At 40.1% G+C, this 16,680-nt stretch overlaps 1 protein-coding gene across 5 annotated transcripts in view; it reads left to right on the top strand.

The window, feature by feature from the left end:
• Window positions 1–16,680, top strand: part of ERBIN (erbb2 interacting protein) — a 119,378-nt gene that overhangs the window by 46,712 nt on the left and 55,986 nt on the right. For all 5 annotated transcript variants that reach the window (XM_082301463.1, XM_082301460.1, XM_082301462.1 and 2 more), the window contains 2 exons: window positions 8,552–8,749; window positions 11,659–11,776. In XM_082301463.1, coding sequence (XP_082157589.1) covers window positions 8,561–8,749; window positions 11,659–11,776 — 307 coding nt within the window. In that variant the 5' untranslated portion in view covers window positions 8,552–8,560. The remainder of the gene's footprint in view (window positions 1–8,551; window positions 8,750–11,658; window positions 11,777–16,680) is intronic.

Raw genomic sequence — 16,680 nt, 5'->3', positions numbered from 1 at the left:
CAAGGGGCCTCAGACTATAGCTTCATATTAAAATTGTGTTCATTTTATTTCCAACCACTTGTTCATTCTCCAGAGTCCAGTACTTTGGTTCATTTGTACTGACATGTTTGCCAGTCTCATTCAGTGAAATGTGTGACATAACCAGTCCAGTTTGGGGATTTTCTTTTTCTGGAAGAGACACAAAGAAATAGCTTGGATGAGAAGGAAGGAAGAAGGGAGTGAAAATACATTAAGTTGGCATTGTCACCAAATGAGGCTTCACCATCTCAACCAGACAATGTCAGTGATAGTTAAAAAGGGACAATTTCTCCTCAGTGCAGGCTGTCTTTGCATATTCCAGGTCCTTGTCAGTGGCCATCAGGTTTGAGCCATCTTTTCCTTTCCAAAAGATGACAAGAAAAAAGATTGGAAAGAAGCACACTTTCAAACTAGGGTTTGCGAAACGGTTGCAGTTTGTTATTTTAAGAGTTTACCTTTCCTGCCCAAGAGGACTGGATTTATTTTAGGGGAAGTCTGTACCAACCCTTAGTGCCACCCCGTACACACTTTTGTTTTCCCCCGTGATTTGCTGATGACTAAGAGATGCCAGGTACTTTGAGTTTAAAGAGTGAATAATTCTGTACTTCGTTTACTGTAAAAACTAGGGTGTTTTGTGTTCCTTCTAGAAGTACTATGTTGTTTATCGTTTTCCCAAGTTCATGAGGGTTAGTGCTGTTTTTAACTGGAAGACGTTCACGTAAATTGTGGTGTTACTTTTCACAATACAGTATCTCCCATCGAGAAACCAAAAAGCCTGTGTTTTGGTGTCTTCTGTGGTGCTTGTTGCTGCTTTAGGGAGAGAAAAACCCTTACAGGTTTTTTCGTAATTCTTTGTTTCAACATGAGTATGTTGGAACTTCTGTCAGTTGGCCAATTAAGCCTTTTTGTATTTGTCTGGCAGCATGTTAGGTTACATGCTCCCCAACACAATCTTGCCCTTTCCTGTGTTTACATGTGCTCAGCTCCATAATTCTGCACTAGTTTGTAGGTAGTGGGGTGAACTAAAAAGTATTTCACTGTGTATTTTGTGTGCCTAGTTCATCTTGCCTTTCTGTATAAATATTTGATAGCTGGTTTCATTTTCAACTGCTGCTGCAGTAACATCCTTTTAAGAGGCCTGGAAGGGGGAAGCAGTGCTTTCTCGAGCATGAGTGATCCTATCCTGTTATCATCAGACAGGAAATCTAAGGGACTAATGATACAGTGAAACTACTGCTCTCAAAGTAAATTAATGTAGACTGGGGACAAAATTACTGTGATCCTAAGATCTACTTGAGGTTGAAATGAAAATGGCTGATGGGGTGCTGGCAGGTTTACACATGCTGTTGGAGTGCCAGATACTTGGATGATGGGAGTAAGCAGGGAATCATGAGAGTTCAAGGGAAGAGTGATGGTTCACTGAATGTTGCTAGTCTCTTCTAGATTAGAGTTTAGCAATCCAGGCTTGTTGCTACTCTTGTTTTCTTTGAAACACTGGTCTTCAAACCAGTGCTTTTCTTTTCTGCTTGACTGATTTTATGCTATTCAGTTTTACTGTTCATGGTTTGTACTGGGTGTAAGTGGCAAGGATTTAGTAGTTGGGGTATGGTGTCCTGTTGGGGTCTCCCCCCCTGCCATGGAGCCCTGGGAAAGGGGCCCTGGGGGGGAGACACGGGGTTTCCCTGCCCCTGCTCAGCCTCATTTCCTGATTGGTTGCTTTGTGTTCCCTGGTGTGGCCAAGGACCCTCAGGTCCCGTGACTGAGGGAGTTCCTGAGGACAGCCCCAGCCATGCGGCTGGAGAAATAAATATCTCTGAAATATCTACCACGAATCTGTCCATATATACTTCGTTTCCACGGGACTCCTGGTTTGATATATGTGTGTTACAGTAATCCCTGCTGTAACAAACTGGTGGAGGAATGCGGGCAAGATACCGATCCCTGAGGAAGATTCATGAGTAAAATAACCACTCTCGACCTCTCTCTTCTCATCTTGGTTTGGATATTCTCTCTGGACTATGGAAGAATCGTGGGAAATGGGGCTCTCTGAGCCACAGAAAAAAATGTACCTAGAAGTTAAAGGAATCCTTGAACAACAAAACAAAAAAGTAATGCAACCGGGAGATCTAGAACACTTTTTCATCTGGCTTTTCAAAAGGTTCTCCTGTATTTCTCGAGACTTACTTCTTGATATCGAACCTGCTGTATCTTGTGAGGGGTGTTTCTGGGACGAGATCTGGGATAAAGTAAGGGATCAAAGAGAAGCTTTCCGTGCATACCTTATAATCAGGGAAGCTCTTGAGGAGCATTTCTATGGTCCCATTACCCCTAAAGCAGAGGATCATACTAATCCCGTGGCCGAGGCCACACGGCCGCCATCCTGGGAGCACATGACTGCAGCCGTGCCGGCGGAGGTGCCTGTGCTGGATGCGCCCGGCCCCCTCGGGAGCGCGCTCCTTATCGCGGACCCCATCCCTGTCTCGGGGTCCCCGGCCACGCGACCGCGAGTGAGGGAGCGATGCCACAGGCGCCGCGGGTGCCGTGGGCCACGAGCAGCCAGGAACCGGGCATCGGCGTGGCAGCCCGCTCTGAGAGACTGGCTCGGAGAGCCCTGTGGGGAGAGAAGCGGTGGTTTCCACAGCGACACGAGAAGCCGCGCAGCGCCGAGCCGGAACGGGGCTGCACCCAAAGCAGCGTGGAGTTTGCGGAGCGGAACCGCTCACAGGGCACGGAGCCAGCGGCGATGGCAACGCGGGGCCGCGCGGAGCCCAGACACGCCGGAGCAGCGCCGCTCGGAGAGCGCGGAGCAGCCGCAACGCGGGGGCCCGGCCGAGACGTCGGAGTCGGCGAGGCGGCGGCCATGGGGGATCAGCAGCCACGATGAACACGCAAACACGTGATAAGAGAAGTTACAGCAATGAAAATCACAGGAACTGTGAAATGGTACAATGTGAAAAACAACAATGGATTTATAACACGAGATGATACAGGGGAAGATTTATTCATCCATAGAACGGCCATTAAAAGGAATAACCCTAAAAATTATCTGCAAAGTGTAGGAGATGAGGAGGTTGTACAATTTGATATAGTGCAAGGAAAGAAGGGTTTACAAGCAGCGAATGTTACTGGGCCTGGAGGTATTCCCGTCAAAGGCAGCCATTATGCACAAAATTATAAACAATATCCATCCCAGCAACTTCCCTACCCACAGCCTACTTCCCCCTTTTACCCTATACCCAATATGAACCCCTTCCTAAGTTTACCCTATCCCCAGTTTATTCCTAATCCGTTTTTCACCCCATGGCTTCCCTATACAATTCCATTTCCTTACAATTCCTCTCCGATGCCGAAGGGGGAATTAAAAGGGGGAGGGAAGAAATTAAACCCTCTCCTGCCTCAGTTTCCCCACAAAGCATGCCCGGAGAGTTCTGTCTTCTTTCTGTCAGCCCTAAGATGTTCCACAGAATCCGTTTGGACATTTAAAGACTCAGGAGGGTGGCTTGTTTTGTCTTGAAACTGTTCTTGTTATGTTTGTCCAGTTGTTTTCATTCTCCTTTTATTAAAATAAAACGGGTGAGATGTTGGGGTCTCCCCGCCTGCCATGGAGCCCTGGGAAAGGGGCCCTGAGGGGACAGACACGGGGTTTCCCTGCCCCTGGTCAGTTTCATTTCCCATGGGTTGGTTTGTGTTCCCTGGTGTGGCCAAGGACCCTCGGGTCCGTGACTGAGGGAGTTCCTGAGGAGGGCCTCGGCCATGCGGCTGGAGAAATAAACATCTCTGAAACATCTACCATCAATCTGTCCATATATACTTCATTTCCGTGGGACTCCTGGTTTGAAATATGCTTGTTACAGTAATCCCCGCTGTAACACTGTAAGGGGGAAGGGAGATGCCAAGATTTGTAGATGCTTTTCAAAAGGAATAACTAAAATTAGAGAGTCCACAGAAGCTTATAAAATATTGTTAGTTAATTAAACGTGATACGGAAGTCAGTATGTTAGTCCTACACCTCCTAACGTGAGTACACAGCAGTGGGTTTTGGATAAAGGGAGACAGAGAGAGACACAAAGGTGGAGAGAGAGGAAGGGAGAAAGAGATATTACCAGTACTGGCTCCTGCATTGATCCAGCCAGTGGGATGTCCAGGGTCCGGGGGCACCCATGCACCTGGGCTTGTTTTTGGGTGCCTTTTTAACAGATAAGTGTTCCCTGTCCTGGAGAAAAATTTTGGATTTTCTATGCAAATTAGTCATCATGCACAGTCTGTTATTCTAGGTCTTTGTGGAAATGGGTCAGAGGGCTTTGGTGGTCTTGTTCCTTCCCGCCCCCCCGCTGTCCGTACCTGCTTCTCCACCTCATTCCTGTGTTTGTGCTGTGCTGAGTTGTGCTTATCTCCAAGAGCTAGAATAAGGACATTTGTCCCAGAAAAGTGCTGTCCTACCTGCTTATGGCCCCTTGTCCAGTCATATCTTGCTGTTTCTCACAGCGTGTTACTGCCAACAGTTTTTGGCTGTTGTTACCTGCAGTCCTTGGTTGATGCCACAGCTATCCTGCTGTTGGTGTTTGAGACAAACACATTAGCCTCTTATCTTCTGGGATTCTGCAGGGGGTCTGCAGGTGTGACTTCACCACATGCAGAAGCTGCCTGAAGCTGCCCCCATGCTGGATGGAGCTAATTCCAGCTGTTTCCAAAATGGACTGACTACTGAGTCAGTCAGTAATCTTGGTAGCACCTCTGTGATAACATATTCAAGGAAGCATTAAAAACAACTGTATAACAGCCAGGTGAGAAAAGTGAGACTATGTGGGACAACCCTGCAGACACCAGGGCCAGTGAAGGAGGGAAAGAAGGTGCTGCAGACCATTGTCCAAGGTGGAGCAGATATCCACCTGCAGCCCATGCACAGTGATGTTTTTTCCCTTCCTATTCCTTCAAGAAGTGAAAAAAACCCAAAACAACTCAAGAACTATATAAAGGTCATAATTTTCCTATTGGCTGTGAACACTGAACCTCAGGTGAACTTGTGTCAAGGCTCTAATGGTTTAGGGAACAAGAGAGTTTTATTTGTGTTTCAGGTTTTTTCTTTTTTTTCCTTTGAGTTCTTTATTATATCTGCCCCATAAAGAATTGGAGTTGTTAAGTGGTGGAGAAAAATAAGCCATCACAACGTTGTAGGTCTGCAAAGCAATTTTATGTTGTTGGATTTGGTACTTGAGGTGGCCTGATGTTGTGGTATATTAAGAAATGAAGATTTTTCTGCCTGCTAGACTTGCCTGTTCTATGGGCAGGAAAAAATTGCTGTCCTTTGTGTTCCTTTCCACATTCTGTGTATTCACTCAAACTAAACATGCTCCTATTTGGAGCAATATAAGAAAAGCACATGTTGTATGTGAAATCATGTTTTCCTGTCTCAGATTGTTCTAACAGTGGATTCTCTGATTCCTGATACATCCATTACAATTTTTCTGCTTGGGCAACTGACCACAAGATGGGTAGACAGAGATAAGAAGTGGTGTGTACGTCTGACTGTTGGTTTATAAAATGTATATTGTAGGGGAATGGTGGTGGGGAATATTTCCTGCCACTATCCTGACACACCCATTTCCTAGTATTGGCAGCCATCTCTGTAGTAGAACATGAGCGTTAAACAGTTCTTCCTGTATGCGTAGAAGTAAAATTTGAACAAACATAAAACAATTTTGAATTAAATCACATTGCAGCTTCCTGCCTTCACTTAAATGCAGGTTTTTAGGTTCATTCTGGGTTTTGAAGAGTTACAATTAGGTATATACCCAGGTTGGTCAAACCAGTGCTTTGGAGGGATGGTTGTTTATTTGATACTTAAATATAAGTCTTGACTATTTTGGCTTAAAATGGGAGCTGTGAGTTCAGGTACTTCAAGGGACATGGTAACTGAAGGAGATATGACCCAGCACTGTGATACTGTACAGGCATTTGTTTACTAATCCGTTTACAGTGCTGTTGATGCATGTGATCTTTTACCAGATCCTTCTTCCCCCACACCTTCTAAAAGCTCAAGATCTCTCTTACAAAATAAAGGAATAAGCTAGGAAAACTAGGTATGTGTGGGTTTTGCTTTGTTAGGCCTTTTAAGTTTTGTTGCTTCAGAAACTGTAGAGACATGGACAAGTAGGACCCATGTGAAGAGAACAGCTGCTGAAGAAGAGGGGGTGAACAACGTAACGAATGTGCTTTTTGGGTGATTTGAATGACAAGTAGTATCTTTTTTTGTTATTTATATGAAGCTGTAGTAAGCTTTTTAATATTCTGCTTTCAAAATACAATTCTCAGAAGTTGAAATGATTGGACAGAGTGGACTTATTGACGGCTGCAGCTGGTGGGAAATGGGCATGCCTTTCGCTGCCAGACTTCTGGTAATCAATTCACATGTACAATCTCTGCTTCCAGTGCTTGTTTCCATGACACATGTTCTTCTGTTGATACTCCTGTTTAAAGAGACTGCTGTTGACACTTCTTTCAAAAGTGTCATGTTTTTCCACAGCTTTGCCATTCCCTAAACTGCTAGTGAAAAGAGACAAAATTTCTTTTTTGTCAAAGGCTTTTTGGTTTTAGATGTTGGCCAGGGAATTCAACTTGTGTTTTCGCATGCAGTATCAGCAGCTTGGAGAAGGCGTGGGTAACTTGGACCCAGTGAGCACTTCAGCTTCCATAGCATCTTTGGCATCTGTCTGTGGGTGGCTGGAGTATGTCATTCTTGAGCCTGTTCCTGTGGAAGAGGCAGCAGGAGATTATGCTATCTGTTTTGCTGACTTACCCATTTTCTGGACATCCCCAGTGTGAAATTTGCAGTCTCCAAACTCTTTGCATTGCAATACAGTTAAATGTTTTTCTAATTTTTGGATCACTTTTTATTTAAATAATATGGCTGGAGTTTTATGGGAAATACTGTGTTTTGATAATGAACATTGTAATCAAATTCTAGCAACGTGGAAGCATTGTTTAAAAATGAGGTTTTGACTTGCCACTATTCTAATGAAGAGTTATCTTCCATTTTTTTATTGGATGGATGTAGACTCTGACTGTTCACGGTCTGAGTGATAAATTCTACTTCTGGTTAATGAAAACACTAAAGTATAGCAGTCCCTTGATCTGTTGCCACATGAATTATACATACTGTGAAGTATTTGGCAAGCTAAGCTGCACATAGAGGAAAATCCAAGCACATTACTTGTTTTTGTGTCTTAGTGAGAAAAGGGGTCTTGCAGCTTGTGACTTTAATGCCGTGGGCATGGTATTTTATGTTCTCTCTGTATTATTAACATACTGTCTGAAAGTTGAAGTGCAGTCTGCTAAATGTGTCTGAAAGATTTTTTTGGCACTTGGAGGAGAAAGTTTCCTGTCACCAGTCCAGAAGTTGAAATATAATTTCAGCAGTTAAAAAAAAAGGAGGTAAAAAAGGCATATTTTCATTTGGAGTGTTGGCAGTTTGATTGAGAAAATAAACACTCAGTGCTGCTTTGGAGAAGTATGTATTTTTAGGCCAATTTCCTGAGGAAATGGAGCTGACATGATCGTGTTGTTGGTCTGCATATGTTGGTCCTTCTTGAAAAATTGAGTCTGTCATCTAATTTCAGACAAACTTGAAACCTGAGGTGGAATTCTGAAGATTTTGTGAAAATCCATTGCTAATTAGAGAAGGAGACCTAAACTTGTTGCTGAGGAGAAAAGAGGCAAGAACATGGCTAGTGTATGCTGTCAGTAATTAGCTAGTCAGCACCTTTTAGGTTTGTCTTCTCAGGCTGAATAGGAATATTGTAGAAGTCATAGAGAATAGAAGGACCTATTGTAACAATGAGCTTAAAGGAAGAAATATACATTCCCATAGCAAGGTGAGGTTTCCTTGTTCCAGTGTGCACAGCAAGATGTGTTGAAGTTTTCAAAAGGGAATGAAGTTGCAAAAGAGGTCACTTTGTTATCTCTGCTCTTGGAAACCTTTCCTTTTAAACTGCAGATAGAACAGTTGTTGTTTTTTCTTTGTTGTATTCTGACATTAAATGAGGGATTTGGAATTAGGATATGTGAATTTACATGTACAAAAAAATACCTGATTAGATTCTGTATAGCTACATTTTAATTCTCTGTAGAGGGTGGATTTTATTGTGCTAAACAAAAATATCCCATTAACCTTTGTAAACGTGGGATAAGCTATGTTGTAAAGACACAACTGACAGTTCAGAAATGCTGTTTCAAAGTTCTCTGATTCTCTGCAGTGTAGGGGTGTGTTAGCTGGTGACAAGTCATATGCTAAACTTTGGCTTTATCTTCTGGTATCTGTAGGTATGTTAACCCCATTTAATGTCATCAGAGCTCTGTTGTATTTAAAAGAAAGTAAGTACATGCTCCTCACAGTGTCTCATGTGTGTACAAATATATGTGCAAGTACATATATGTGCTACTTCTTTTCGGTATTTAGCAGCTGGTGTAAGTTTGAGAAACTGCACACATATTTCTGAGGTTTTGGTTTTTAAATTGACTGATTTCCATTTTACAGTGCCTGAAAATGACAACAAAGCGGAATTTGTTTTTGCGGCTGGTGCCATGCCGCTGTCTGCGTGGAGAGGAGGAAACTGTGACTTCACTCGATTATTCTCACTGCAGCCTGGAACAGGTGCCTAAGGAGATTTTTACTTTTGAAAAGACCTTGGAAGAACTGTATTTAGATGCTAATCAGATTGAAGAGCTTCCAAAGGTATGTTGGATGGTTTTCCTTTTAGATACACTTATTACGTCTTTACTTCACCAGCTCTGTAGAAACTGTTAGTGTCTAGCTTCAGCTTTTGCGCCATAGTTTGCCTTGAAGCAGCCTTGGTAGACTGGAAGTTTATGCATTCCAGCATGACTATTTTGTTGCATGGATTGGAATGAAACTGCTCAAGCAACAGATCTGGCCCAAGAGAGTTACAAAGCAGAAAAGACTGACTAATAAATCTATTTCTGTGCACTGAGAAGTGGGCAGGCTACCACTTGCCTTGGTCTAGTCTAAGGTTTAATTATCCGCATGATTAGAAAGATTGCTTGAACATTTATGTTTTGTTCTTTTTTAGGTTTTGGGGTTTTTTTCTTAACTGCAGGGACATGTAATAGCCTACACTTGCTTCAAGTTAATGTGTTTCTGTATTAGAATAAGTCATACTTAAAGGCATATTTCTGAGAAGCTAAAGATTTTTTCCAGCTTTTAAGTAATTTTGGTCATTACATTTTGCTACCCTTTCAATTTTCAAAAGAAAACGCCCCCACATATAAATTCAAATACAGTAAAGAACACGAGCAGGGCGATTAGGGGTAGTGAAGATATTGTCAAAGTGATTTTTATTCATTTGACCAAAATTTTGGCAATTAAACTTTCATAGAAGAACTGTAGGGGAAGGCCTGTAATATTTGAAATGATCCTGGCCAATATGGAGCCAGAGTTTCAAGCTGTGTATTCCTTTTCCCTTTTATTTAGTCTTCCAACTCTGGAAAAGACTTTTAATTAAGCCATTTCAAATATAAAGGCTGTGATACTTATCAGGCCCTGTCTAGTTTTCTGAAACCCTGTTAACACATTCCCACTCTCACCTTTCCTCTTTGCCCCAGTAGTGTTTTGATCTGGCCTTTGTATGCCACAGCAAAACTGGTTTGGGGCTGCTTGTCAACCTGATCACTGAAATGACCCATCAGTGTGTGTGGCTCTTGGTTTTTTTTAATTGCCCTGAATCTTTTCAGAATTCCAGCTTATTTCAAAACTCAGTTCTTACAGTATAGCTCCTTAATTTAGCTGACTGGTCAAGGGCAGAGCATGAGCAAACTGGGGTGGAGGGAAAGGTTGTGGTAGAGAAGGAATTGACTTTACATGAAATGTTGGTGTGTAGTTTCAGCTTCAAAACTGACTGGGCATTTGAAATGCTTTCATCCTCCTCCATCTTATATGCTAAATCACATCTGAGAAAGTACCCTGTTTACTCCAGGTGCCGCACTGTGCATTTGAGCTGAAAAGCTCAAACTATAACAGTTTTACTTTCTCTCTCACTCTGATATTTGGAAGAGATCAGATTCTGCAGTAAAATAGTCTTTAATTATGTGACTTCCTGCACTTACTACTAGTAATTTTGAATATGTCAACACTAAAAAAGAACAACAAATGAACAACTGCATAGTCAATATGATGTAAAACTCCCTTCCCCCTACATTTTCCTTTAGGGATCTTGCAATTCCTTTTGCTACATGTGCTTTGACCTGAGTTATCAGAGAAATTTCTAATGATTCCAAGAGTCTAGATTATTGCTTTCTAGGGAAAGAGTTTGAGGTATATATTCTTGAAGTAAGGGAATGGGTCCAAAACGCCTGAGCTCATCAAAGTATCCTAAGTGACTAGTAACTCTTAAAAGCCTTAATGATAAATGAGTTCTAACACACACATTTCTGAAGATTTGAAAACAGCAGTAGACAAGTTAAAGCTCATTCTTTTAACTGTCCATCTTGCTAATTTATGTCTGCTTTTGTTCTGGGGTGGTATATGCAAATTTTACAGGAATGGGGCTTGTTGTCTCTGGTTCAAATAATGGCCTTGTAATTGAGAGAGACACAAAAAATTTTGGTCAAACTGAGCCCATTGCTAATGATAGTGATTGGGATACATTTTTTTTTAGTCAGTGAACACTTCCTGGTTTTTTAAGATCTTTTCTCAGAATTCCAAAAGAGATGATCACTAAGTTAAGGTATTTATGAATGATCTTTTCAAAAATGGTCATGAAAGGAATATTCATCATAAATTGTTCAGATGAATCTTTTCAACTGCTTTCTTAGAGATACTTGTTTTGTATTATGTGTAAGTTTCCTACATATCATTTGAGGATTATTCTTCCATTACATTAAGATTATTTGCCTTACTTTGTCAATTTGTAAACCTTTTGAGGAAGAATATCTAGGTACCCTAGGCATTTAGGAAGAGATCTGGCTCTGAGCTAGTATTTGATAAAGATGGTAGTGCATGTATAAAGAAGCGTTTAAACACTTTTCTATACTCCTAACTCAGACTAGTTTCAGTTTTTTCACTAGTTCAATTTTTTTCACCAGTTTTCAATTTTTTTTCAACTTTTTTTGATTTTTGGGTACTTAAGGTAGGAAGCATGAAAGGGAAAAAACATTGGAAGACATAACATGAAATTTACACTTTTAGAGGAGATGAATATGTACTGAAATCCCGTGGTCCAGAACTATTTGACTTTTTAAAAAGTGTCTATCAATTTTTTCTTTTCTTTCTTGAATAAACTCTACTTACCTCTGGGGTGTCACATTGCATGTCTATGACAGAAAATATTTTGCAATGTTTGTAGGTCAGTGTGTAACTACAGGTCACAATTTCCGAGATACTGGAAGGCATTTGTAGGAAGTATTCAGCATAGCTGCTGCCTTGTGACCATTTGCAGTTTTTTGCTTTCTTAAGCATTGTAATATGAGTCAATTTTCAATGAAACTGGTTAAAATTTTTTTGTATCGAAAACTGTAAATAACCTGGTGTTCAGGCCATGAGGTCAGAAGTTTAAATGGATTAAAAACAAAAGCTATATAGAGGAAACTGAGAGAAAATCACATTCATTTCTTTCTTTGTTCCAATAGCAACTTTTTAACTGTCAGTCTCTACACAAGCTGAGTTTGCCAGACAATGATCTAACCACATTGCCAGCATCCATTGCAAATCTCATTAATCTCAGGGAACTGGATGTCAGCAAGAATGGTAAGTCATTTTGCTTATTGTATTGAGGTAACTAAAAGGTGAATCACCATTGACTGTACAAAGACACTAGTGAAACTGTAATTTCTATAAGCTATACAGCTAGTAGTTTTTAAGTTACTACTCTAAATCCCTGCTTACACTGAAAGATGATCTTTTATGATCTGGTTGTGATACTTACTTGTATCTCTCACATTGATTGGTTTGTAGACAATGCTGTCTGGCACTTTATATTGTCTCAAAATACATAAGATTAGTTACTTTTAATAACTTTTGTCATCTGTCACTATACTGAAGAGAGTTTCCACAAGAACTTTGTAAGTTTTGCTGGATTTTATTGTTATAATTTGTTTCATATGAAAATTGGTTTTGGTTTATTTTAATAAGCTGTTGGAAAATTGTAGTATAGTAGGACTTAGCTTTTCTGTCCTGCTCTGGGGAGGGTAACCTCTGTTGCATGGGGAGATGTATTTATGTGTCCATAGACATGACTTGGTTCACTTGTCCGATTTGTTAAAAATCTATCATTCTGTGTAAGTCAGACTTTTATAAGTTAGGAAATGTTGTCAGCCAGGTGTTGTATACATGGGGTTTTTGTTTTATACATGGTGCTGCTTTGGCAAGCTGGCAGATATGTGCAACTGTGAGGAAATTGAAATAACACTGTCATTGAACTTAGTTGTGTGACTTATTTGAGAGAGAGGAAATCATGCTAATTGAGGAGAATATAATAGTTTTGTCTTACTAATTCGGAGTTAAGTAAGAGAACACCTCATTGAAATAATACTTGAAAATAAGAATTACATAAATATTCCAAAGATTTTGTCCTTCAGTTTATTGTTTTATTTGGGCTGCTAGCTAATTAGGACCCCACAAAGAGAAGTAAGTTTTACTTTACGAAGAAAGCATTCCAGTTGTTGAGGTGTTGGTATTTCCTTGGTTGGTTGTTGTAGCCCAATCTGTACTTCAGTAGGTATTCTGTTATTTCTGCTTAATGAACACAGTGTTTAGTGTGATAAATTGGCCTCATTGTCATGGATCTGTTCCTGGTACAAGTGGATTGATAGTCTTTCTTAAAAAACACTGGCCTTCAAACTACTGTCACAGTAACACACAACAGAGAAAGAACCATCTTTTTGTCCTGGACTGAACTGTTGAACGTATCAACTGTTTGCAACATGAGTTCTCAGTGCAGAAGACTTAAAAGCAGCAAAAGGGGATCTGAGTGTTGCTGTTGGGAAATTCCATAGCTCATGTACATAAATAGGCGACTGAAGCCAGGGAGCTACTTGTCTGTCTAAAGTGGCATGGCCCTGACCTAAGCCTACAGAGAGCTGCTGAAAGAGCACTTGTTCCTCTGAGGCATATGATATCCCCGTAAACGATGACTCTCTGTTTCTAGAGCTTGGGGGTTTTTTTAACACCCTTCAGAGAAATGGCAGGAGGTACGAGCTTATTTAAACTATTATCATGTGCCTGTTCTCAGACTTCTCTCCATTTGGATAGCTTCTCTGACTAGCGTTGAACGTAAAAAGTAGTTCTGAGGTTACAAGCTTGTTTACTGGGGCCATACTATCTTCCAGTAGTTCTAAAACCTCTGCAAAATTAAAAGAAACAAATTAGAATTCCTGTTTGTTCCTGCTGGGTGAAGTAAGAAATAGTGCTGTTTATTCTGTAATATACTTGGTATTATTTGAGACCTTAGTTTGTTGGCATAAGTGCCTTTCCCTTTCTCTTTTCCTCTCTGCTGTTGCAACCATGGAAAATTTTTCTCTTGGCAACTGCAAGCCTACTGTCCTCCCTTGTGTCTGTTTTACTCTTTGTAAGAATTTACTGCTCACTTCCTCATTGTTCTGATGGGTGTCTGTAAATAGGAGGTATTTTACTAGTTTTCTAAGAGTAGCAAAATGTATAAAAATCTCCAATTCTTCCTTTTTCTGTTATGTATCAAAAGAATAGAGTGTAGAAGCAGTGGACTTCAGTGGAAAGAATTGCTTTCCTTTAGTTTATAAAAAAAATATAAGTATTAGTCCCCAGAAGTGCAGAATGATGACAGATGCTGAATTCTAAAATAAGTGTGTGTTTCTCGGATTCCTGTGGTTGTGGCAAGTGAGTGGTAATAGTTCCTCTATTCTTCTTGAAGTATTGATATACCATTAAGTGTTTCCTTCTGAGATGGGTTGGGCTAAATCATGCAGTGCAGATGCCTTGAGAACAAATACGCATTTATTTTTTAAAGGTTGTATTTTTACATACAAAGGTTGTATTTGGTTAGGCTTCAGTTATCAAATACCAGTATACATGAAATATGATAGGACTTTCACGTAAAATATTTGAGCTGTTTCTGGTATAGATGTAATCAAATGTATTGACCAAAGTATGTAATTTTCTAAAGAGTTGATGAGAAAATGAAAAACTAAGTTTCAGATTTAAAATCTTTTCAAATTACTAATGAATTGCAATCTGGCTCACAGAGTGAGAGCTGTTGCATGGGAGAGCATCCAGTTCTCCAAGTTGAATTGCCTGCATATATATATATGTGTATGCTTAATATTTGATGTTTAGATGAAAGATCAAAATTGCAGGAACAAGGTAGCAGATTCGTTACATGAAAAGTGTTAATCCAAGAAAGCAATCTTTATGGTGCTTTAATAGCATGTGAAAAATCTTGCGCTTTTAATTTCTGACTTAAATGTTTTTGGATTCGTACACATGATATATAAAACTCTCTAACAGAGACACAGCAGATGTGCAAATGCTGATACTTAAGAATATTTAATAACATTTTATCAGAACAAGAATTCATCTAATCTAGTGGCCTGTCTCCAACAGTGACCAAAAGTAGAAGCCTAGGGAAAATTTAGCGAAATACTGGAAGCCAGGAGACATGCATGTTTCCCTGTATGCTCTCAGTCCAGCACCTTCTCTTATTGGGACTCCTTGAGCCAGACAGGGTGGCTTTTTTATTTACAAATCTTCATTTGACTACTTCCCTGTCAGTTTATTTACTGTTTAAAGTTATGTATGTTTTGAGACATGTGCTGAGTTAGAGTACCAGCCCTTAATGGTTGTGTGTTGTGGGGTATACAGAAGTCTTTGTATAAGAGCATGGTCTGGAATGTATCCATGGCTGGTGAAGCAGTTGTGGCACAAGTATAGCCTAAAAATACCAAGTTGCTGCTATATGTGCAGCAAGCATAGGCTAGAGTTAGTCTTAACTCTGCTTTTGTTATTGGTAGTAATCAATAAATTCTGTAGCTTTTTGGTAGTGAGGACATCCACTGTCCTTTTCTGGCATTTTAACCTGATTCCCAAGGCTACTGTGAACCCTTAATATCAGAGGTATTCCATTGCTTCTTTCCAGATACACTTCAATTCTGAAATTTTTAGCTGAAGTCTAATGCTATCCTAGTCACAAAGATGAAATGACACTTGAACAAATGGTTCAATAAATAAACTGCATTCCTGCATTACCTACCAGAAATTACATCCATCCTGCACTATACAAAGCATTGAGAGATGCCTTTTCTCCCAACCCTGTAACCTCGTGGGTTACATCTTAGAGAAGATGCAGCATATAGAATGTGAGGCCAGTATAGAAAAATTAATTTTAATTAATGTTTTATTTATGAGGCTAAAGGAAATTAAAACATTTTTAATCCTGTATGGCTAATTTTTTTATGTATTGACAGCTCTACAGGGGGAAAAAAGCCCCACCCACCAAAAAACCCCGCAACACCTCTTTTCACCCCTAAATCAGTGTCTTTCAGGGTTAAACTTTAGGGAACAATAATTTCCTTGTGGTTCTGGAATGCCAGCCTTAACGTGCATCTAGGGCAATGTGGAAGAATGTCAAGGAAATATTTTTGCCTCTTGTTCGAAGAAGAGGAAAGTATTTATGTACAGTGTCTGATGGCATATATAAATGTACAGAAGAGTTAGCTTTACAGGTTACTAGAATCAAGTGGCTTGAAAGGCTGAAACATAGGATGAGCTGACTGCCAGGAAAATCAGGCTTTTCTGGAAGCCTGGGAAATGCACTTGAAATTGCTTGTGTCTGTGAAGTTACTCTAGTGGGAAGCAGTGAGATTATCTACTTTTCCCTCCATGCAGGTAGTGAAAGAAAATGATTGAATTTTTAAGTTCCATATTATTCAGGCCTTTAGAGCATTAAACAGCAAGATGAGAAAATAACTAGCAAGACCAAAAGTAACCTGGGGCTTTGGAAATAACAGTACCTTCATAGTCTCTTAGATATTTAGGTACGTTTTCTTTCACAGTGATGGTACAGCAAATTTACTCATGTCAGTTTGTTAGTCTGTATGGCAAAGAATCTTCATGAAAAATAGACAAACTAAACCTAAGAAAATTCCCCTCCCCTCACCCCCCTGCCTCCAGGCATATCTGCCTATAAAGTTATTCCAGCAATTTTAAAGAATTTTGTTAACAGATACAAATTGAGATCAAATATGTTTTCTTCAGTGTTCTAAAATAATCTGTTGATTTGGCAAACTATCTTTAATATGCTGTGTGCCAGAAGTTGGGGAGTTGGAGAATGAAAATTCAAGAAACTATCCAGTCTTCTGTTGCCCATCTGGTACATTTAGGAATACGGCTTTTCCAAGGAATTGAGAATTGTTTCTAGTTGATAGAGGGAGACAGATCCAAGTTTTATTTTCTGCAGGAAGAAGTAAGAGAGGAAGATCCTGAATACAAAATAACTTGCTGTAAATTTGCTATTTCTCTATTTATACTAACAGAGGGGCAGACAGGAGCAGGGTTTTTAAATCATCCATGATAGTGAAATGAAAGATAATTGATTTTCTGCAGAGTTCTGAGTCTGTAGCTCTGTGATAACGTATCCCTGTATAGAGGTTATAAATGTACCCTAAATGTAGGCAGCCCTT

Source organism: Coloeus monedula (assembly GCF_965178545.1).
Source record: "Coloeus monedula genome assembly, chromosome: Z".
NCBI lineage: Eukaryota > Metazoa > Chordata > Aves > Passeriformes > Corvidae > Coloeus > Coloeus monedula.
The sequence above is the reverse complement of the archived record's forward strand: the minus strand, read 5'-3'. Positions and strand labels throughout refer to the sequence as shown.